The 23,685-nt window shown below is 27.4% G+C and overlaps 1 protein-coding gene across 2 annotated transcripts; it reads left to right on the forward strand.

The window, feature by feature from the left end:
* The first annotated feature begins 922 nt into the window (after positions 1-922).
* On the forward strand, positions 923-23,304 carry LOC111629826 (endoplasmic reticulum lectin 1-like). Of its 2 annotated transcripts, none has more exons than XM_023373736.1 (13): positions 923-1,004; positions 1,074-1,157; positions 2,962-3,039; positions 3,107-3,161; positions 7,842-7,876; positions 7,940-8,160; positions 9,297-9,417; positions 12,738-12,845; positions 12,912-12,971; positions 18,121-18,233; positions 21,584-21,661; positions 22,438-22,516; positions 22,974-23,304. In XM_023373736.1, the coding sequence occupies exons 1-13, from the start codon at positions 942-944 to the stop codon at positions 23,043-23,045; spliced, it is 1,167 nt and encodes a 388-aa protein (XP_023229504.1). In that variant the 5' UTR covers positions 923-941; the 3' UTR covers positions 23,046-23,304. The 2 variants fall into 2 exon arrangements, with proteins under 2 accessions (XP_023229504.1, XP_023229503.1); XM_023373735.1 differs by lacking the exons at positions 923-1,004; positions 1,074-1,157 and adding exons at positions 2,360-2,441; positions 2,511-2,594 and having other exon boundaries at positions 22,974-23,303.
* The last annotated feature ends 381 nt before the right edge of the window (positions 23,305-23,685 follow it).

Consider the following 23,685-nt stretch of genomic DNA (forward strand, 5'->3'; position numbering starts at 1 on the left):
AAATAAAAAGAAAAACATAAAAATTTAAATATATTTTTAAATATGTTCATTTATCACTTATTTAACTTATTATTAATACAGTAAAACTTTTCTTACTGAAAGCTCTAAGGGGCAGGAAAAAGCTTCGAGTTACAGACGATTCGAGTTAGAGAACAATAGAGTAAAAAATGCCAATTCTGAATAGTTTTGTATTTTTACTTCTCTTGCATTATATAAAGAATATTTGATAGATTTTTGTTTTAAACACTCCGTGTAACACCTTTCAGCAAAATGTTTGATATAACTAATGGAATCAAACAGTTTTGCAAGTAAATCTTGTTGAGATAAAGCAAGAGGTCCTATCGCTTTTGACTGGAATATTGTCTGCAAGTGAATGTTGGATCGTAGATACAACTAATTGTCTGAAAATTTCATGGAAATCCAATAACTAGAATTACTTTAAATAAAATAAGCATTAAAATTCAAGTCAGGGAAGTTGAAACTAACATAAATCAGTGTTGAGGGACTGTAAAAACCTTTGACTTGAAGAAAATTCAAGTTAACACCACCAACTTGAATGTCCTTAAATCCCTGCGATAATCTATTGAGACCTATCAAGTGATTCATTTTCTTCGCGTTACAGATGTTTGAGTTAGAGAAGTTTTACTTTATTTGAATTATAAAATTTTAAATTAATTAAATCATTTTATTTTAAGTTAAATGCCATTAAAATAATATTTAATATAAAAAAGTTTATTCTACAGGTGTTAAAATATAGAGGTATTGATAATATGTTAATTTGTCGTCATAAAATATTTAATTTATATTAGATTTTTTAAATGATTATTATTAAACAGTTTAAATATTAGAGACTACATATCAACAATTTCTTTGTTATTTATTAAGATTTTGAATAGTTACCAATATTTTTATTATTATTTCAGACTGAAAATTTTCTATTAATGACATCTGTTGATAATGAAAAATATAATTGCCTTTTGCCAGAAACAGTAATACTTAATCAGGTATTAATAAAATTTTCAATGATTAAAAAATTAAATTGGATATTAAATGTTTTAAATATGTTACTTTAGGATTCTGGAAAATATAATTATGATGGGCCAACTGCAAAGCAATTGTTGAGACCTCTTTTTACTCAGATGGTATTTTCTTATAGAGTAAGTTTGTGAAATAGTCTATTATGTAAAGTATTTACATTTTTGCTCACTAGAGCAGTTCCAAACTGCAGAATTGATATTGCTCACTTCCTGTTAATGTTTTAGCTTGAAGGACAACGTAGAACAATTCAATAATAAATTTAGACTTAATTATAATTATAAGTATTCAAAATTTATATAATGTTTTAATTCTTTTTTCTGTTACTGTATTTTGATTTATTATTCTTTGGAGGCTACGTTTGAATTATAAAAATACAAACGTCTTAAATTTCTTAATAACAAGTTTATTAATTCTCAAATATTATTTNATATATTTTTAAATATGTTCATTTATCACTTATTTAACTTATTATTAATACAGTAAAACTTTTCTTACTGAAAGCTCTAAGGGGCAGGAAAAAGCTTCGAGTTACAGACGATTCGAGTTAGAGAACAATAGAGTAAAAAATGCCAATTCTGAATAGTTTTGTATTTTTACTTCTCTTGCATTATATAAAGAATATTTGATAGATTTTTGTTTTAAACACTCCGTGTAACACCTTTCAGCAAAATGTTTGATATAACTAATGGAATCAAACAGTTTTGCAAGTAAATCTTGTTGAGATAAAGCAAGAGGTCCTATCGCTTTTGACTGGAATATTGTCTGCAAGTGAATGTTGGATCGTAGATACAACTAATTGTCTGAAAATTTCATGGAAATCCAATAACTAGAATTACTTTAAATAAAATAAGCATTAAAATTCAAGTCAGGGAAGTTGAAACTAACATAAATCAGTGTTGAGGGACTGTAAAAACCTTTGACTTGAAGAAAATTCAAGTTAACACCACCAACTTGAATGTCCTTAAATCCCTGCGATAATCTATTGAGACCTATCAAGTGATTCATTTTCTTCGCGTTACAGATGTTTGAGTTAGAGAAGTTTTACTTTATTTGAATTATAAAATTTTAAATTAATTAAATCATTTTATTTTAAGTTAAATGCCATTAAAATAATATTTAATATAAAAAAGTTTATTCTACAGGTGTTAAAATATAGAGGTATTGATAATATGTTAATTTGTCGTCATAAAATATTTAATTTATATTAGATTTTTTAAATGATTATTATTAAACAGTTTAAATATTAGAGACTACATATCAACAATTTCTTTGTTATTTATTAAGATTTTGAATAGTTACCAATATTTTTATTATTATTTCAGACTGAAAATTTTCTATTAATGACATCTGTTGATAATGAAAAATATAATTGCCTTTTGCCAGAAACAGTAATACTTAATCAGGTATTAATAAAATTTTCAATGATTAAAAAATTAAATTGGATATTAAATGTTTTAAATATGTTACTTTAGGATTCTGGAAAATATAATTATGATGGGCCAACTGCAAAGCAATTGTTGAGACCTCTTTTTACTCAGATGGTATTTTCTTATAGAGTAAGTTTGTGAAATAGTCTATTATGTAAAGTATTTACATTTTTGCTCACTAGAGCAGTTCCAAACTGCAGAATTGATATTGCTCACTTCCTGTTAATGTTTTAGCTTGAAGGACAACGTAGAACAATTCAATAATAAATTTAGACTTAATTATAATTATAAGTATTCAAAATTTATATAATGTTTTAATTCTTTTTTCTGTTACTGTATTTTGATTTATTATTCTTTGGAGGCTACGTTTGAATTATAAAAATACAAACGTCTTAAATTTCTTAATAACAAGTTTATTAATTCTCAAATATTATTTAATCAAATTTATAAATCAAATATATTGTTTTAATAATATAATATATTATTTTTTTAATAGTTAGAACATTTTTGGACATATGAATTATGTCACGGTAGATTTTTAAGACAATATCATGAAGAAAATACTATACATGGAGTAAGTTTTCTTCTTAATAATAAACAGTATTATTTTAAAATTAATTATTAATTTTACTTATTTGCAGAGTTTTACGCAAGAATATATACTTGGATTATATGATGTGAGAAAATTAAAAGAAGGTAAAATATTTCTTATACATTAAATATTTAGCAATTACAAATTATAAAAAACATGAATATGTAAAATAAATTTTTAAAAATAACTTAAATGTGTTCTAGATATTGTCAAATTATTTATCTCAAAATTTGCACTATATAAACTTAGCAAAAAATTATTGAGTTTGATTTTATTAAAAATAATTATTTTATTTTTCTATTAACTGTATAACGGAACAGGTATTTATCTATTCTTCAGCTAAGTAATCAAATCAAATTTTAATGCTGTTTGATTTGACATAGATTTAGGTATATTAAATTGATCAGACTTTTTAAATCCAACATTTGATTGGTTGAATTGTTTGTTCTTACTTCTTTCTTTCAAATAGATGTATCATATTTTTGAAAACTATTAACTATTTTGATATCTCTTTTCATCAATCATATGTTATGCAGAATTATTTCAGAAAGTGTCTTTATTGCATTTTTTTTTTTATTTAAGCATATAATAATAAATTTCTCTTAATAATTAAACTTTCTTGAAAGGTTTTCCATAATTACTTTTATATAAATTAATTTGAATAAACATTAAATTTTAAATAAAACATTTTAATATAATTTTTTTACTTTTAAATTGATCAACTTATGAAAATCATTGGGATCAATCTATATATATATAATTGAGACGAGTTGATAATGATGATAATAATAAGTGCAGAGCTCAAACGGTTATGAGTTGAAAGTTGAAATTTGGTACACAGTTAGGGTACGTTACGAGAATGAACACTAAGAAGGGATTTTTTGAAATTCCTCCCCACGGGGGAGAGGGACAGGATTAAGGCTTAATACTTCCATTGTTGATGGAAGTGTTAAGTAACAACGGAAGTGTTATGTAACAATGGAAGTGTTATGTAACAATGGAATTGTTAAGAGAAAGTGATGTGCAAGATGCAGATGCAGTTTTTTTCATTTTTGCAGGAAATCGAACATATTTTTAGAACCATCTAAAAATTCTCTAATTAGTCTGGAAATAAGGAGACCCAGTTCTTGCATTCTGTGACTGTAACGTAATAATCTTAATCTTAGTTATCGTTACTTTTGCCCAAGCAACACCTGGCCTACCTGCTAGTTATAATATAAATGCTTAAATTTCAATATGCTTATATAAAAATTAGCATTTTGCTTTCAGAAACTTTCAAAGTTTTTCTGTGCCTTTATAGTTGTGAAAATAAATACCTAAGAAACAATAAGTTTCTTTATATGTTAATCTTTTAATGTTGCTGCAAGTAATTTAATTGGAAATTAATAATTCATAATTGTTTTTTATTCTTGACTCTTAAAGAAAGCTTCAAACTTTCTAAAAATCAAAATATTTTATTTATAAAATTTCTAAACTTATATAAGTTTAGGAAAATTATCTTTATATTTGAAAGATCTTAATTTTTAAATCCAAGTTAATAATGTTTATCCACCATTTCAAACATTAAAAACAATATTTTTATCTGTGAAAATAGCAAGCAGAAAACTAATATAATGGCCATTGTTTTATTACTTGCTGCCTGTTATGCGGCTTTTTTATATTATGATTTAAGGGGTATGGTGAAAATGCATAAATATGAATATAGTTTTTATACGACTTAGTTAACACATTCTATAAGATTAACAGATATTGTAAAGAGAAAATCACAAAGAAAATTCACTTCTAAGATAAATAATCTTTAATTCTATCAACTGATTCATTGTATCTTCTGAAACAAGCAATGGAATTTGATGATATCAATCAATCAACACTTTATTGTATGAACTGTAGTTCATTACAAGTGGGTAACAAACAAAAATTAAGGATAATATTTAGCAAGTTAATAATTTAATACAAAATAACACAAAATAAAATATAGAATAATGATCAGATTTTGAAAAGCACGATATATTAATATCATTTTTCTAAGACTTAAACTTTAGTAAATACAGTGGGTGATTGGTTAATGAACATAAATCCATTCCAAGACTTTGTTCGCTATCCGAATTGTTCATTAACCGATTATCAATTTACTGTAGGTTTTTATGGGAATTTGATTAATTCATTCTGGAAACTCTGAAAAATAAAAAATATAAATGTAGTAAGTAAGAAAGAATATATGTAATAATAAAAATACATATATACACAGTCTTGTATTTTCTATTAGTCATGTTTTTTCTGTTTGTAGGGGTTAAAGAATCTGTCCAATGTTGATTGCTTTTCTCTCTTCAGGATTTTTCAGAAGTAATTAATAGCATTATAATTGCAGAGATCTCTAATCCTATTAACCTCAACCTGGTTTGGATGCCATTCTAAGACTGTTGTTCTGACATACTCCCACTTCTTCAAAAGATCTTTAATAGCAGATGTCAGCATTAATACTCTTTTTCAGAAGAAAACACATCTCACTAAGTTTCTTGGTGTTCTTCTGTCGTCAGATCAGTTTCAGGTTCCATTATGAGCTCTTCAATTTTCCTTATATCTCAGATGTGATTTTTGTTACTCCTTTAGCTGCTTGAATCTTCTTGATTATACTGTATCGTCCTTAGATAAGATTGAATTGCAGACTACTGTAGACCTGTTCAAGCTGTACTGCCCAGCAACATCAGACATCTTTTGCCCACTACCTTGGACTATTATACTCACCTTTTGAAAATAAAAACCGACGCAAAACTTAACAAGTGCATGCCTGACAGTCTCTCAAAGACTATAAAAAAGTTCTTTCACACACAAATATTGTTTTAATGCTATAATATAATTGAAAGCATTTATTCTTTTCTAACAGGGACCAATGTTCTTGTATACTTTGTTTACAGCACAGTTTTATAATTAATGGTTATAACATTCAATCAAATGAGGATCCTGAGAAAGCCATAAAAAAAGAAAAACCAAGTCAATCCAACAGATTTTGCAATGTTGATGCCTAATTATATGCACCATCCTTTGTCATTGAACACAATCTGTGAAGTTTATCATTCATTAGTTTAACATAGCTTTTGTCGTCTAATTTTAAGAGATGTATCCAAAATAAAATTATTACTTTTATTGTAATTACTGATATTCTAGAGACTCCAAACTCCAATCGCAGCATGTATGCTGGAATTTTATTGTATAACATGAAATTTTTCTAAGATATAAAGAAAGGACGATTTTCAGTTTATCATAGTAAGTGATTGCCCATATAGGAGTGGCTTAGAGTAATACAGATGAAATCATTGAATGAAATAATTTTATATAAGTAGAAGCAGAGTTAATTTTTGCTCTTGTGAAAATAGACCACATAGAACCCAGTGCCATCTTAGCTTTACATATACTATGATTTTTAGCTTGTAAGAATTTTTCGGAAGACAAAAACAAAACCCCCAAGTATACATAATTCAAAACAACTTGTAATGGCTGGTTATTAAGAAACCATCTTTCTTTGGGTGACATTCAACTTCCCTTTCTTAAATACCATTATCTTTGTTTTTGATGCATTTACAGTTAATTCATAATTCCTCTAGAATTACAATTTTCTTTTGTAGCATTAGTGTAATGTCAGCCAAAATTACATTGGCATACATTAGTGCATGTATTTCAACTTGATCAGAGAGAGCGATTCCAAGTAAATCAGATTTAGTAAGTTGGACTATCAGACCATTGACATACAAATTAAAAAGCAGTGGACTCAAAATCTCACTCTGCAAAACTCCTACATCAACACCAAATGAATCAGTTGTTTCAGATAGTATTTTCACTTTTGCAGTGGCTTTAGAGTATATATCAATCACAAGCCCAAGAAACTGTTTATTTATACCCATTTTGTCTAGTAGAGCCCATAAAACTTTGATTGACAGTATCAAAAGCAGATCGAAAATCCACAAAAACAGCATAAAGCTTTCCTCTCTTTTTTTGCAATTTTAACTGTATCAGTGCATTTTAATATAAATATTTTATCTTGACAAGATCAACCAGGTTGAAAACCTGCTTGCTCCTGGCACAAAATCTCATATTTAAGTATCCATTCTTCTAGTTTTTATTTAATAAGGATGTAAATAGTTTCCCAATTAGGAACCAAAGAAATAGGATGATAATTTTTCGGGTCATCAACATCACTTTTCTTATAATTAGAGATTCAATCCAAGCTTCTGGAAAACTACAATTTCTTTTAATAATGTTAGAGTTTCAATACTGTAAGTAAGAATTTCTCTGAAAAACATTTTAGGTATTCTGTTCAAATAAGATCAGATCTAGGTGAGGTGCCAAATTTAAAGCAATTAATTGCTCTTTTTATCTTTTCTAATGTAAAATCTGAGAAATATTCTTTCCTTATTGAAACACTTTATGTATATCCATCGACAATACGTTTTGACAATATAATTTAATAAAATTTCCATAAATTGTGGTTTTTGTTCAGTAAGATATTTAAATATATATAAATGTTCTTTTTGAAGATGGCATTTTGTATGAACTAAAAGGCATTAAAATATTATTAAAATAATGAGGAAAACTTATAAGAATAATGAAACGTTTTCAGTAGTCTAAAATGTTTCATTATTCTTATTCTGTTTTGAAATAAATTCTTATAATAAAACTTTGATATTTCAAATAAAAATTTCAATAATTGCTGATATTTTATTAAATTTATAATAGCAGTATTCATTATTATTTATATAATAATTAGACAAAAAATTAATTCCAATCAGATTCAGAAGATACAGATGAACAGAAATCTAATCAAGTAAGTATAAATTGAAAAAATTCAATAAATTATATTTTTTTAATATAAATTTTTATTATTTAGATTGTGCCTAATATCAAAATAAATAGTCAAGAAACTCCCTACTTTGAAATTAATATGACAGATGGAACTGTATGTGATGTAAATGGCCAACCTCGATTTAGTAGAGTTCTTTATGCTTGTGGTGAGAAAACACATGAAATATATTCTTTAAGAGAAGCATCAAGTTGTGAATATGAAGTGATTGTGTTAACATCATACCTATGCAAACATCCAGGTTACAGGTATTAATATAATAAAATTAATACTATAGTACATTTTAATATTACAAAATGATTCTGTCTTATTTTGATTAAATATTAATCATTTAATATGTAAAAAAAAAACATTTTTTATAATATCTTTTTACATCTTTAATATGTATTTTAACATGGAAAAATAATCATTTAAGTAAATTATCTTTGGATCATTATTTTAAATCTATTTTTCTTAATGAGCAAGAAAATAAAGATCTAAAACAATCTATCACCACCAAAACATAAATAATGCAAATGACTTAATTTTTATATATATTTATTTTTTAAATTATCCTATAAATCATTTATAGAAATATTTAACGAATTATTTCAATTTTAAACAACTTTTGGATTGTAGAAATTTTGAATAGAATCAATTATAATTCAGTTTATTCAGTATTTTTGATGTTTTGTATATCTGCATACTGATGGACTAAAAAACAAAAAGCTTTCCTCCTGTTTCTCTGAAATTTTTCACAAATTATGTATGTTCCATTTACTCATATCATTGTAAATAAAAAAAAAAGATATATAATATTGTGGTGTATTATAGATGAGGATGATTTTTATTTAAAAAGTGGGATCTGTGAAAACAATATTTAACAGCTTCAACTGCTCAAAACAATAATTTTTTTAGCAAACTTTGTATAGTATTAATAATAATTTATTTTTTTTTTCATCTAGTTATTTCTCTCTGCCAAAAATAATGATCATAATAATTTCTTTTATAATTTTAAATTTTGCTATATACAGTATAAGTTATAATCTGGTACCCAATAATCTAGAACGTCCAGTACTCCAGCATTCTCTGAAAAGAAGCCTGATTATCAGCTACTTTCACTATGTGCTGGTACAAATTGTACAACAATGTCTGAAACATTATGATTGCATATAACTTATTGAATTCTGCAAAAATACAAAATTATCTGGTATTACTCTTGTTCTATTGGTGCCCAGATTAACAGACTTCTGTATTTAATAAAATAATCAAAAACATTAAATTTAGTCTTTTCTAGTTCTAAATAATTCAAACTGTACTTTACTACTCTAAGTTATTTTTGTATGAATATCAAATGTTTAATAAAAAATATTAATTAAACTATTATATTCATTTCTTTATTTAGAATCAAGAAAGTTAAGGCAAATGAAATTTATTGTCATTCTATCAATGGGTCACCAAATAAGCCAATACGCTTATTAAACTTAGAAAATGAGAACTATGAATTGTCCGAGGAAAACAATAACGTAAGAAACTTTAATAATAATAAATTATTATTATATATTTTTGTTTTTTAGTTTGAAAGATAAATACAACAAAAACAAAACACATTATCAAAATGTGATTTTATTTATTTATAACATCTAATCTCCGATTGTTCCAGTCTATCCTTGATCATTAGTGTGTCAACAGATACAGTGTGGTGCCAGGATAAACAGTATATTTCTGTAAATAAACTGTATATACTAAATCAACTTGAGTGTGGAGGAGTATTTCCTATGAACCTACAGTACATTTTGAACATCTCAGGCCCTGCTTACTCAAGAAATAAACTTGAAGATGGAGAACAGAGAAAAATTTCACTAACAGTATTACTCAACATCTAACACAGGGTAATTCACAACAACTTATAGAATTTTACAAATCAAAACAATAGAATTTTACAAATCAAAACAATAAAAGTAAGTCTGGTGAATAAAAAGATACATACAGTGGGTGGAGAATGGATGGAATGTGCTTACCAATACCCAGGCAGGAAAACTTGTCAGTATGAAATATGTCCACCTCAAACTGTGATGCAACACTCTCAACATTGTGGCTCAGTGACTTTTTCTAGCTATCTCCATTAGCAATTGTGTTCATCCTTAAGTTTTGGATACATGTATATTCTCCATGATAAGAGAAAATAGAGACACTGAAGTTAGATATAAAAATTCATTTCAATTTTTTTATTCCAACACAACAGTCCAACATGCCCAATAGAGGACATTGTATATGACCTTGGTTTGATTTTATTATCCTATCTGAAATGAGAAAACTAGTCTCAAAGAGAGTACTTTACACAGGAATTACAAGTCCAGATGGTTGAGCAGTTATGTCAGCCTACTGCTCTGGGGGGACAAGGATTTTTCAGGGAGTGGTTTGCCCCAGATAGTTACATCATCCTCATTGTGGTTCTGGACCAGGAGTCGCCAAAGTGGTTAATATCGACCCCCGGGGATTGATATAACATTGGGGGGGGTCGATTATCAAGCTTAAACTAAGGATCAAGCTTATCCGTATCACTGATTGTCAGTTACAAAAATTATTATTAACAAATATACAATAAATGAAAAAAAATGCAAAATTAAAAGAATTGTATTAAAATAGTAAGTACTTTTTAACACAAACTTTTTGGTGGGGGTTGATCTGAGGTTTTGAAAACTTGTAGGGGGTCGACGATCAAAAGTTTTGGCAACCCTTGTTCTGGACAAACCTATGATTGGCTTGAAAAAAAGACACTCTTTCTACCTCTGTGTACTAAGAGTCCAGAAAAAAAAATCATGGTGGCCTATAGCCTGAGTTCAATTATTTTCAAATTAGAAGTTACAAAATGCTCATTGTGGCAGGCAAAATGTCAGTTTGCATGGGCCATTCCAAGACAGCTCATATCCAAATCAAGGCCAGTCATTTTAAAATTTCAGGTAATACACCACATTTACCATGAGCCAGATATCCATTCATATGGGCAATACAACTGCTTATGGCCTGAATTAGAATAAGACTTTTTTAAATTTAATATAATATACAACAGTTTATTTTGTTTAGTAATTTATTTTTCTCAAGGAAATATAATGTATATTAAAATAAGCAAGGCCACCAGGAAATTGAAAATTTTACAGTCCTTCCCTTCTGACTTCCCAAATGATCCTAGTAATTTATCAACCTCCAGATGAATCCACCCCCTTGGGTCACTAGCAACCAGGTTGGAAACATTTGCTCTAGTTAACTATTACATTCTACATATACCATATTTATTCACGTATAAGATGAGGTTTTTATTCACTTTTCACTGCTTCAAAAACCTAGGTTGTCCTATATGAATGAACGAAAGATTCTTTGCGTTTTTGCAATAATTTTTGTGAACCATGTATTCACACTTTTTACAGATGCTCACCCTTTGGTGTTTAAAAGTGAAAGTATTTTATCTGGGTCATTTGAATGTTTCTTGTGTATTGTCAGGAGTAAAGATGAATAACAATAGGAAAAGCAAAGTTTTTGAATTGAATTCCAAATTGAAATTCCAAAATCACACAGAAGCCCAATATAAGTTTTAATCCATTCTTGTGGAAAGAGAACATATGATTATTCGGAAATCAGAATTCAGAGAAACTCATAAGTGTGGATTTGACTGTTAAGAATTGGCATAAAAGGTTCCCAGTTGTCCAGCTTTACATGAACAAATTATGTTGTCAATTTTACAAAATTTTTTCTTAGTTTAAAATGCCAGTAATTTTTGCAGGACAATGTGTGCATTTATGTGAAAAATGAATGAAAACCTCGTCTTATATGCAAGTAAATACGGTATATATTTTGCATAACTTGTATGAAATAAATATGAAAATATATTGAGCAATTTCCATGTTCTGAACAATTCGTAAAGAGGTGGAATTACTCTAGAATTTTTTCTGAAATTGATACATTTATTTGTGATTACGAAACAAAATTAGAACTGTATTAATAAATCTAATTTTTTTTATTTTGATCTTTAAAAAGTCACACCTCGTCCTATATGCGAGTAAATATGCTCATCACTATCCTTTCTGTTATAATTTAAATTATTCTGGTATAATTTAAATTATTTCTTAGACAAATTTAAAAATTGTAAATTCTGTTTATTCTGTTATAATTTAAATTATTTCTTAGACAAATTTAAAAATTGTAAATTTATTAAATATAAAAGTAGTAAGTTTATTGTGATTTTACAAAATAATTATATCTAATGTAAGTATTTTATGATTATCTGTTTCTGTAATTAGTCATAAAAGATGCTTTAATTCAAGAAAAAAATGTTTTGAATTATTCAATAGATTATGTTCAACCTGTCTATTGTTTTGAAATTACTATTTTCTGGAATTTGTAATTTAAAATGTTAAAATAATTTTGCCAGTATCACATTGTAATAATCTCAACTCATACTTTTTAGTAATATTATTATTGAAATTATTTAAAATCATATTCCAATAGCTTTTATAAATATTTTAAAGAACAAGTAACTTTCTAATTATCTGTTAGAAAAGTTATCAACTTATAAAGTTTAGAAATATTCAATAAAATATTCAATAAATATATCATTATCGTTCTCGTAAATATATTAGTGAGTATTTTGGCTTGTCAGTTATTTATAACATTATAATTTTAGGGAAAAAAATATTTAAATTTGCCGAAAAATTTCTGGTGATAAAATTTCCAGTGTTTGGTTATTTATACAGGATATTTGTATTATAAACAAATTACTTTTATATGAAAAAAAAAACATCAATTTTTCATAATTATAGATAATCTCTCAAAAATTAATTTCTTACAGCATTTACCAGTTACTGAAACACCTAATCAGAAACCACAGACTGAGAGCACACCCCATGATGAAAAAATTATTCAAGACTTTCTCAATGGAGATTATTGTTTACATGGTGTAAGTATTAATATATTATTTTAAATATTTTTAAAATTGAATAAAATTACAATGTTTTTATTCTAGGGATCTGGATGGTGGAAATATGAATTCTGTTATGGAAAAAAAGTTGAACAGTATCACGAGGTTTGTTTAATTTTATTGATCTATTCTGTGAAAAAGTATATCTAAATACATCATTGTTTAGTATTAGCATTCTGATATCTTGGATAATATAATAACAATATCTCATTTTTAATCGATTGTATAAACTCATCACTTTCTAAAGTTAGTAAATAATATTTTTGCTTTTCAATAAATAAAATTTTAAGTTTGAATTATTAGCATTAGGTATACTTTGTCTATAGATAAAAAATACATTTTTAGAATTTAATCTTTTTACAAAGAATAAAAACTTTGAATAAAATCAACTTGAAATGTCTTCAGATAAAAAGATCAGACATAATGTGCTTTGTGCTTCAGAAAGGATGTAACACTATACAAACAGTAAAATAACATTCATAATGTGTAAGGTGGAACTTCAAACATGTCAAATATGGTTTAAAAAGTTCCATTCAGGAATTTTGAACTAAGAGATACAAAATGTAGAGAGCCCAAAAGCTGTTGTTGATGATAAATTGCAGGTAGAAATTGTTGAAAATTGATGAATATCACACAATATATATAAACATCAAAAATAAAGCAAAACAAAGCACTGAATTGTGTAATTTTCCTGGCTATTATGAGATTTTTATTTAAAAAAAAAACTTTAATAATAATATAAATCATAATAAATAAATTTGTTATGAGGTTTTGTTATAAAAGGTTTTTATATTATTAACTGTTATAAAATTGCAAAAAAAACTTAAAGTTAAGGATAGTGATGAGCGTTATTTTTAAAGGTTGCAAATGCTAAAAAAGAGTGAAATCTTAAGTCTGACCAGTCTCAAGATATGACACATGACTGCCTCTATCTCCCATATCCTCTCAGCCTTTAACCACCAAAATTTAAAAGCATCAATGCCCCTTATACACAAGCTACCATGCCAAATTTCATTTCTTAATCTTTATCCCATCCTGAGATATTGAACAAAATAAATGCCAGCACATACACAAACATATCCAAGAAACTTTTTACTTTTTTGGGTTCAAGAGTCTCAAAACGTGGAGATTTGCAAAAAAAACAGAGTGTCAAATTTGATTTGACACAATTCCAATACTTTTTCTTCTTATGTTTACATAACAGCTGGGAAAGTACAAACACCGAAAACACATGAGCTTAATGCAAGAGATGACTTGGGTGCACAACAGATGCTGTTTATGCTTTGAGTGCATTTTTCACTGGAACTTAGAAGCATTCCAGAGTTCAAACTCCAGAGAAATTTCTGTCAAATTTAGCAATCAAACTGAAACATTTGAAGTTTGATTTTGTTTACTAAAATTGGAGGCATTCTTTAAAATCTTTAACAAAATGAGATGCAGTGATTGCTAGTTGATCTGTGTAAGTTATGAAGAATTTGAAGTTAGAATCACTCAAAGTATGAGGTAACACTGCATTTATTTTTGAGGAGCCTTTTAATTTCATAAAAGTTAAGCCATCCTGATTCCTTATAGGGGATGGGGAAACCATAAGATTTCAAATGGAAACCCCAATTTTTGGATTCTCAGGTAAAGAATAATAATGTTTTAAATAAAACATTTTTCCAAAAATGTTAATTCCAAAAGTTACAGGAATTTTTAGTTATATTTTCAAAAAGTAACAATTAAATGCTTTTTTGATGCTCCAATTTATTGTAACTAAGACATTTAAATGTTTTAATGATTGTTATTTACATTCTTACCTGAATTAAATTTTGAATGAAAATTATTTATCTTGATTACATAATCAATTGAGATAAATAATTTTTGTTCAGAATTTATTTTGATTGAATGCAAATTTTTTGATGTAATTGTCTTTAAATAAGGAACAAAATATTATTTTTCTACTAGCACATCTTTTACCCATTAGTAATTTCACAGATACATATGAAAATATTTTGTGATCAAAATGGCAATTCTGTTGAATAATTTAAAACCAAATAATTTATTGTAAATATCGAAAATAGATGATTTAAACATTTATACTCCTGAAAATAAATTGTTTTGTCAGAAATTCCTTTTAACTTAACTTAGCCTAATCAATCTTAGATTGACAATCTGTACATTGTAGAATTTATGAAGAAATTAGCCAATTAAATGCTGGCTATTTAGTTTAAACTGCTAAATAGATACTGGGTGTCTAGATAAATTCCTACATGCAGCTTGCAAAGGTTAAGTGTTCTGTATGTGCTATGGTAAATTTTGCAAGGAAACCCTTGAAAAATGATTTTACTATATGGGGTGCAGTTGAAGTATATGGTAAATAATACAGCAGTGGACACATCTTCCTGTATTTTCTGTTTCAAGCTTTTCATTTACACAGATCAGTGAGTGAACTAGACATCAGTCATAATGACAACCAAAAGATCTTTCAGCACTGACTTCAAACTGAATGCAGTTGTGTATGCAAAAGAACATTCTGGAGGAGCAGTAGCACAGAACTTCAAAGTGTATCCAAAGCAAATTTGCAAGTGGAGGAGCAAGTGTGATGCTCTTAAGGCTATCAAGAATAAAATGAAGTAAAGCAGCTGGCAAGAGGAGGGTCAAGAAGATCAATGAAGAATTAGAAGAAAAGGTTCTGTAGTGGATCTGATCAGCAAGAGAAAAGTAACCATACCTACAGATGGATGGTGAAGGACAAAGCAAGAGAAATAAATCTTCACTCAGTTAGATGAAAGGGGGAAAATGCAGTGTTCACAGCTAGCAGTGGGTGACAAAAAATCCATGAAACTGCTACCATAAGCACAAAGTTATTACAGTATCTATGTTGTTATACAGTAGTGTGCTTTTCCTTTTTTATTTAATAGAAAAGAAGTTCTCATGAATTACTAGAAATTTTCATTATTTGGGATAGAGAATGGGTTGGGAAAATTATGGAAGTGGTGGTGAAAAGAAGATTGAACTGTTTTCCTCCCTTTTTTTAATCACTAGTTTAGATGCTAAATTCTGTGAGAATGGAGGATGGGTCTCTTATATAAATCAAGAGCTAAGTATACTCTGTCCAATAGATTACCAATCATCTATTAGAGGATTTACAGTATTCACTTATTGGTAATTACCCAACAAGAAAAAAATGTGGATCTTAGTGGAAGACAGATCTATGCCAATTTTTTTACATTGTGAAAAACATGGAGTTAAAATTTTGCTGCAATCTTAAGTTCAGATGCAATGAAATGCATCTGATCTTAAAATTTCAAATTTATACAGATTGTCACAAGAAAACTGTCACACACGTTAGGTAAGATTTGTGCCAACCATACATGAACAAGCCAACTGTTAAGTGGTGTGTGTGAGATGTATAACTCATCTAGATATGCAAATATTACTATTGCTGCAAAACATGAAGCAGTGTTCACCAGAAAGGTCTGAAAACCAAGGATATTTTGAAGTTGTCATGTTTGGAAATGAACCAGAAGTTTATCTAAAGAACTGTGTAGTATAGTGATATATGAAAAATCAAATCTACTTCTCAATATGGGAAACCCAGATCTTGTATGGATGCTGGAAGTGCTTAAGGGCGTTACTCAGGTGGAATCTGGCACAGTTGGGAAGGAAGATTGGTCATGAACTGGGAATCAACAAATCATCAATACATCAACTCATCCAAAGTAATCTATACTTCCATGCTTATAAGAAACAAAAAGTTCATAGTCTGATAGAGGAGGAGCCTAGGGTGAAAAATGCAAGAAGTTGATTTCCTGGCATGCAGAATTGCTGATTCTTTTTTCTGATGAAAAAATGTTTCAGCTGCAAAACACATTCAAGAGAGTCAGTAAAGGATAGGACAAAAGACAGGTTTAGCACTTTCAGAACATATCCCAGGTCATGATATTGGGTGTTATCTCCTTTTGTGGCAAGCTTCCACTGGAATTTGTTCAACTGGGGCCTAAAGTGAGGTAAGATTATAATACCCTCCAGGATATGGGTGATGATAATATCACCCATATATCCTGGAGGATATCAGGAATATATTTAGTAAACACATTCTTGATACCCTCCAGGATATGGCCAAGTGCAGTGTCGCTTGGCCTTGTGAAGAAAAATGTTCATAGTTCATCATACCAAATGAACAACCCATCTTGTTCCTAGACTTTAATCTGCAGGATAAAGGCCAAAATATGGAAAGTTGTACAGAATGCTTGCAAATGGATTCAAAAGTTCAAGGAAGGTTGAATTTTAAAACCCATTTGCATAGATAAGCTGTGTAGACTTTTGAATCCACCTGCAGGCATTTTGTAGTGACATGAACAACTTTCCACATTGTGCCTACAACCTGCAATGAATCTCATTAGGTCTAATACCTTAGAAAGCTGTTGTTTGACATTGACAGCCAGTTTGATTTTGTTGCAATTTGATATGCACAATACAATTTTGTAAATCATGTGTAGTTGACACAAATACTAACTGACAGGGACAACTATTAGTACAGGACTGCATTATTGTGTACTATTTTTCAATATTATTAGTCTCAACCTTGTACACTATGTTCCTTAACAATTCACCATAGATATGAGATAGATTTAATAAGTAAGGTTAGTAGCTCTATTAAAGAAAAATAACAATGTTTTGGACACTACTCTGGGAACAAGTGTTGCATTGAAGGACATTTCACTTGACACATGTAATGCCATAGCAGAAGATATCATTTAACAATTGGCATGGGCATCAATCCATATTCAACAGTGGGAACATATCCCCTAATATTTTTATACTAGACAATTTTTCCCCTCCCAATATATTTTTATTTTATGCTATACTCCAAAAATTAAAAGTAGAAATGAGTACTGTACACAACACATACACCTTATTTTATATATCCACTTAAAACCCAATAATGGGAAATTTTTCTTACTCATTATCATTGGACTGTCTCTTCAATATTTATACAGATCAGTCCTAATGGTAAATAAAACTATGCTTGAAATACGATGGCAGACATATAAAGCATGTCAATAAAATATTTGTACACTTTACTAACAAGTGTTATCTATGTATTGATATTGCTCTTTTGTGTTTTGATTACTTTTTTTTTTTTTTTTTTGAGGCTCATATCTTTTAACATATGATCCTGTTGTCAAAACAATGCTTAATTTGCTTTGCTGATTTGAAAACTATTTAACTAAATAAAAATCAGCTGACATTAATTATGTATTTATAGGAAAAAAATAAACAGCGTACTGTTATTCTCTTAGGAAGTTGGAAAGTAGGTCATCATCTTGAATGGTTAAAAAAAAATCCTTCAAAAAGACCCAAAGAAGGGTTAATACCAAGGTATGAATTACTTAAGTAGATCAAATATTATATTATTATAATAGTCTAATTACAATATTTATTTTTGAAAAGCATAAATAAAACAGTTTTAATATTTTACTTTTTTTATCAGAATATTAAAATATATTTAGAACTTAAATATTTTTCATAAAACTTTTATGCTTGATATGTATTAATGATACTGATATATTTAAACTAAACAGACTTTATCAAATATATATTTAATTATACATATAATTACAAAGTTTATATTGAACCATAATTAATCTAGTTGTATTTTCAGATTTGTTAAGTGTCTTAGATTTTTGTTTTTTTTTTATTAGGGTTAGGCAAAGAAACTTTCTCCTAATCTTTACCTNGCTCTGCTCAATGTCAATTCCCTTCACCACCTGGTAAACTTTTTTAAACTTATCATCTTATATTTTCAGTTTGATTCATGCAGTTCAGTTAGTTGTGTTTATGCTTTGTTTATATTGTCAGTATTATTATAAGAGATGAATTACTATTATGTTATCAGACAAAACTATAAGGAGCAAATTTACTTCCCTTGTATGAAACTAAACTTTTGAACATAGGCCTATAGCATTTTTGTGTGTTTGTTGTTTTAGTATTAATCCTACCATACCATTATTTAAAAATAAGAATTAGTCTTATGTTATCAGATATGTACCTAAATAAATTGAGTTCTTTTGGTTACTTTTCAGGTGTACAAATGTGTGAGTGAACCTTATCAATGATAAAATGCTTAAAAGAAAGTCTTTATTGTCATGAAATACATCCATGTCAATGGACCATTGGAAAGCTTATTACTTTCCAATATTTAGTACATAAGCTACCTTAAAACTTGCACCCGCTGATTTTATTTTCCCTACAAACTAACTATACAGAGAGTAACTATACAGAATTTGGTCCAGATTGGTCAAAAGGTCCAAACCTTTTGACCAATCTGGACCAAATTCTGTATAGTTACTCTCTGTATAGTTAGTTTGTAGGGAAAATAAAATCAGCGGGTGCAAGTTTTAAGGTAGCTTATGTACTAAATATTGGAAAGTAATAAGCTTTCCAATGGTCCATTGACATGGATGTATTTCATGACAATAAAGACTTTCTTTTAAGCATTTTATCATTGATAAGGTTCACTCACACATTTGTACACCTGAAAAGTAACCAAAAGAACTCAATTTATTTAGGTACATATCTGATAACATAAGACTAATTCTTATTTTTAAATAATGGTATGGTAGGATTAATACTAAAACAACAAACACACAAAAATGCTATAGGCCTATGTTCAAAAGTTTAGTTTCATACAAGGGAAGTAAATTTGCTCCTTATAGTTTTGTCTGATAACATAATAGTAATTCATCTCTTATAATAATACTGACAATATAAACAAAGCATAAACACAACTAACTGAACTGCATGAATCAAACTGAAAATATAAGATGATAAGTTTAAAAAAGTTTACCAGGTGGTGAAGGGAATTGACATTGAGCAGAGCAGACAAATGCTGCAGTAAAGACATCTTTCTCACTATTTTATATTAAAAAAGGAAAATGCATATCTAGCCTATGTTCATCCAGAAGGAATAATCTTTCCAATAGCAAAAGAATTTTAAGAATCATTTAGTATATTCAGAGATTATTAATATATAAAGTGAAAATTTTTGTTTGCTAGAACTATAGGTTATTAAGATGGACTTTTTCTATTAATTTTGTGATAAAAGGAACCAAACTTCAGTAATGTTACATTATATGTGATTTTTCAATCATTATGAAAGACAGGATGTCCATTTCTTGTAAGTCAAGTCCATGCTTGTGTGTAGTCATCATTTGTATTTCTTTTATTTGTCATAAGCAGCACAATGTGAAAAGAAAGTTGGCAAGTAAGAAATGACAAATTTGGAGAAGCATCCAAGAATAAATGTGGTATTTGCTTATTAGACTATTTGTTTTTGGCTCTACTGTGTATATGAAACTACATATAAGATTCAGTTACCAAGATGAAAAAATTTTTATCTTTATGCAATCTTTACTGATAAGTATTTACTATATCTTTGTCTTTTGAAAATGAAAACCTTTATTTCTAGACTCTTCATTCTGTTGTTTTTACATTCCACAATTATTATTAATACTGTAAACAATATGTTTCAAAACTAATTATATTGTTTGTTTCTTCACTACTAGGTGCATAAATAGACACAAGGCATTTTACATCATCTTTATTGATCTTCTATTGGCCGATATATGTAGCAACGAAATTTAAAGAAGATTCCAGATGTAATGGTATGTCATAACTTATTGTGGTAAGAAATTTATAATATGTTTTATTGTGTAGCCAATGGATGAGGGGCCTTGACCGAAACACGTATCGGCCAATAGAAGATCAATAAAGATGATATAAAATGCCTTGTGTCTATTTATGCACCTAGTAGTGAAGAAACAAACAAATAAAGGAAGACATGGTCTCGGAAATACCTAATTATATTGTTTAGTTATGAAAATAATTGTAAATATATATACCTTGTCATGATACAAAATCTTTAAGATTCATACAGTTTGTGCTGTAATTTACACTTATACAAATAGATTCAACTCTTATGAAAAAATCAATAGTTTAAAAATATGTAATTTAATAAAACAAATTCAAAATTGTGGATTTTAGAAATATTTAAACACTATTTATTTAAAATATTTATTTGAATTTTTGTAAATTATAAAGCATTTGATTGTAATTAAGCTCAATAAACAAATACATTCAGAATGTATTAATTTATTGGGCTACAATTTTCAAAAATTGTAGACCTATAAATTCCCATTGACATCTATCTGTCTGTCTTTCCTTAATCTCGAGAATGGAGTTAGTTAGATGAAAGTCAAGACCAGATATGGAAAGCTTAAGGCCAGTAGACCTGATTAACTATATACAAACTTCTGTTCCAAACAGAAAGTGATATTATTTCAATTGAAAATTTTTCTCCTGAATGAAGTTAGATGACTGGCATGACATAATTGTTATCAGTAAAAGTATGATGTACTGTACAGGGACAAGACACTACTAAATGAAAGCATTGTGATGATGTCACAATAAATAATTGTAATAATTGTTACATTGTAAATTTGATTTAAAATACAATGATGTGTTAATGAATTAAGTTAAAAATAAAAAATCATACATAAAAGTTGAAAATTATAATTATAATGTATATAATTTTGCTTATTTATTCTGACAATCTTCTTTAAGTTCTAATAATTGTGAATTTGAACTAATATAACCTAAAATTAAAGTGATGAATCTGAATAATGATTTTTAAAAATTTCAATTACAATATATTATCTAAATTTTTTCAGACAAGTATCTCATTTCTATAGTGAAGGAACAATATGTGATATTACAGGAAAACCTAGACAAACGGAAGTTAGATTAAAGTAAGTTAAATTTATGAAAAAAAGAATTTGTGATTTAATATACACTAATTAGATACACCTCAAAAATTTTACAAAATTTTCCATAAATGATTAGATAGATTCAAAAGAAATATTTATAATCTTTTTAAAAACTATATTCTAATTGATTTCAAATTTATCTTTGTTCAATGAAAAATTACACTATTAAAGTATTCCAGTTGTCTATTAAAGACATTTTTCTAGTTGTCTTTTTTTATTCACTTGATATATTTTTTTTTTCAAAATTATCCATATGCCTAGATGGCCGAATGGTTAAAGTGTTAGCCTTCCATTCTGTGGACTGGGATTGAATGTAGGTGGAAAAAAATCCCAGGAATTTTTCTTGGGTACTCTTTCTCAGATATATAGCAAACCCTTTACCACCCAGCTGCCCCATGGATAAAAGGTCCTCTTAGGCCTACAGGGCAGAAAGAGTCAGAAGTGAAGAAAAAAATCCCATGTACCTAAGTAAAGAAAAATAATAATAATAATTCTGTAATTGCAAATTATTGTTTGTGTCATGCATGATCTTTGGGTTATAAATTAAAATTAAACCTTTGTTTGATCATAATGTAAATTGAATGTAATATGTATTTTTAAACAAATTAATTTTCTATGCAAGAAGCATATAGTATTATCATTGTTCACTATAAAAATGAATTAATAAAATATTCAAAAAATTTTTAAGAATAATTAATGTAAGAATAGTTTAGAAACTTTTGACTCCATAAAATAACAACATATTTTTATTTTTAAAGATGTAAAGAAATTAAAGGCCACCCAGATGTTGTTTCTCTATATTTGAATGAACCAAAATATTGTGAATATGTTCTAGGAGTAAGTAATGTACTGTGCATTATTTTAGTTTGCATTTTTATATATTCCCAATAAATACATATATTTACAGAGGCATAACCTCAAATAAAAGGTCATCTCTAAGTGAAATTTATTTTATTTTGTTTGTCACTGCTAATTTTGAACAACAAACTCGTGAAGATAAATTTTGTATCTTTGATATATTTTTAATTAATAAATATTATTGTTTAATTAATGAATAGCATCATTTTTATTTTTATCATTCTTTACAATATGCAAAAGAAGTTTCAAATTATAAATTATCTAAAGTTATTTTGGTAATTAATTAAAATGTTTTTCAATACAGAAATCAATATCTGAATCTATAAATCCTATTGTCAAAGTTTTGATATTTGTTTAATTAGCATATATATTTAACTGAATTTTTAATTTGATTTAAATAAAAATTAGACTAATAAAATGTTATATTTAATTTCAGGTGGAATCACCAATAATATGTCCACTTTTAGAAACTGTTGACAGAGATGGCTTATTTCATTCCAAATCCTGATGATTGTTTTTCAAAACATTAACACAAATGTGGTTTTTCATAATGTGACAATGACCAAGTTGCCATTACTATTTAATTTGTATAAATGCAAAGAAGCATAACTACCTTATTCTGTGCATTACTGGGAATGATGCTGTACAGAATCTTAACTGTACTTACCACTATTTTTTGAAAGAAAATATTTTATCATTTACTGTAAATACTATATGGTAAAAAAAGAAATTTGTGATAGGTACTGTATTATATGATGTATATTTTTATATTATATAAAAATAAAATTGTTTTAAATTTATTCATAAATGTTAAAAAAAGAAACTATGTATGTTCTTTGAACAATTTTATTTAACTGGAAAATTTATAAAATATATGTTTTGTGTCTATTTATGATCTGTTGCATAATCATATAATGGAAACTAAAACAAATATTAATTAATACCTTAATTTTGAATGATGAGAATAATAATTTTAAATTTAGAACATGTAACTTTTAAATATTAATGTCAGTTGCCATAAAGTTAGTTAAAAAACAAAAAATGATTGAAATAGTTTAGTGAAAAACTAAACATTAATTAATTAAAGTATTTTTTAATGAAAATTTCAAAGTATTCAAGTATTTCTGAAACTTTTGCTTAATCAAATG

This window comes from Centruroides sculpturatus, unplaced genomic scaffold (genome assembly GCF_000671375.1).
Source record: "Centruroides sculpturatus isolate CEXI.00-Female unplaced genomic scaffold, Cexi_2.0 scaffold600, whole genome shotgun sequence".
Taxonomy (NCBI): domain Eukaryota; kingdom Metazoa; phylum Arthropoda; class Arachnida; order Scorpiones; family Buthidae; genus Centruroides; species Centruroides sculpturatus.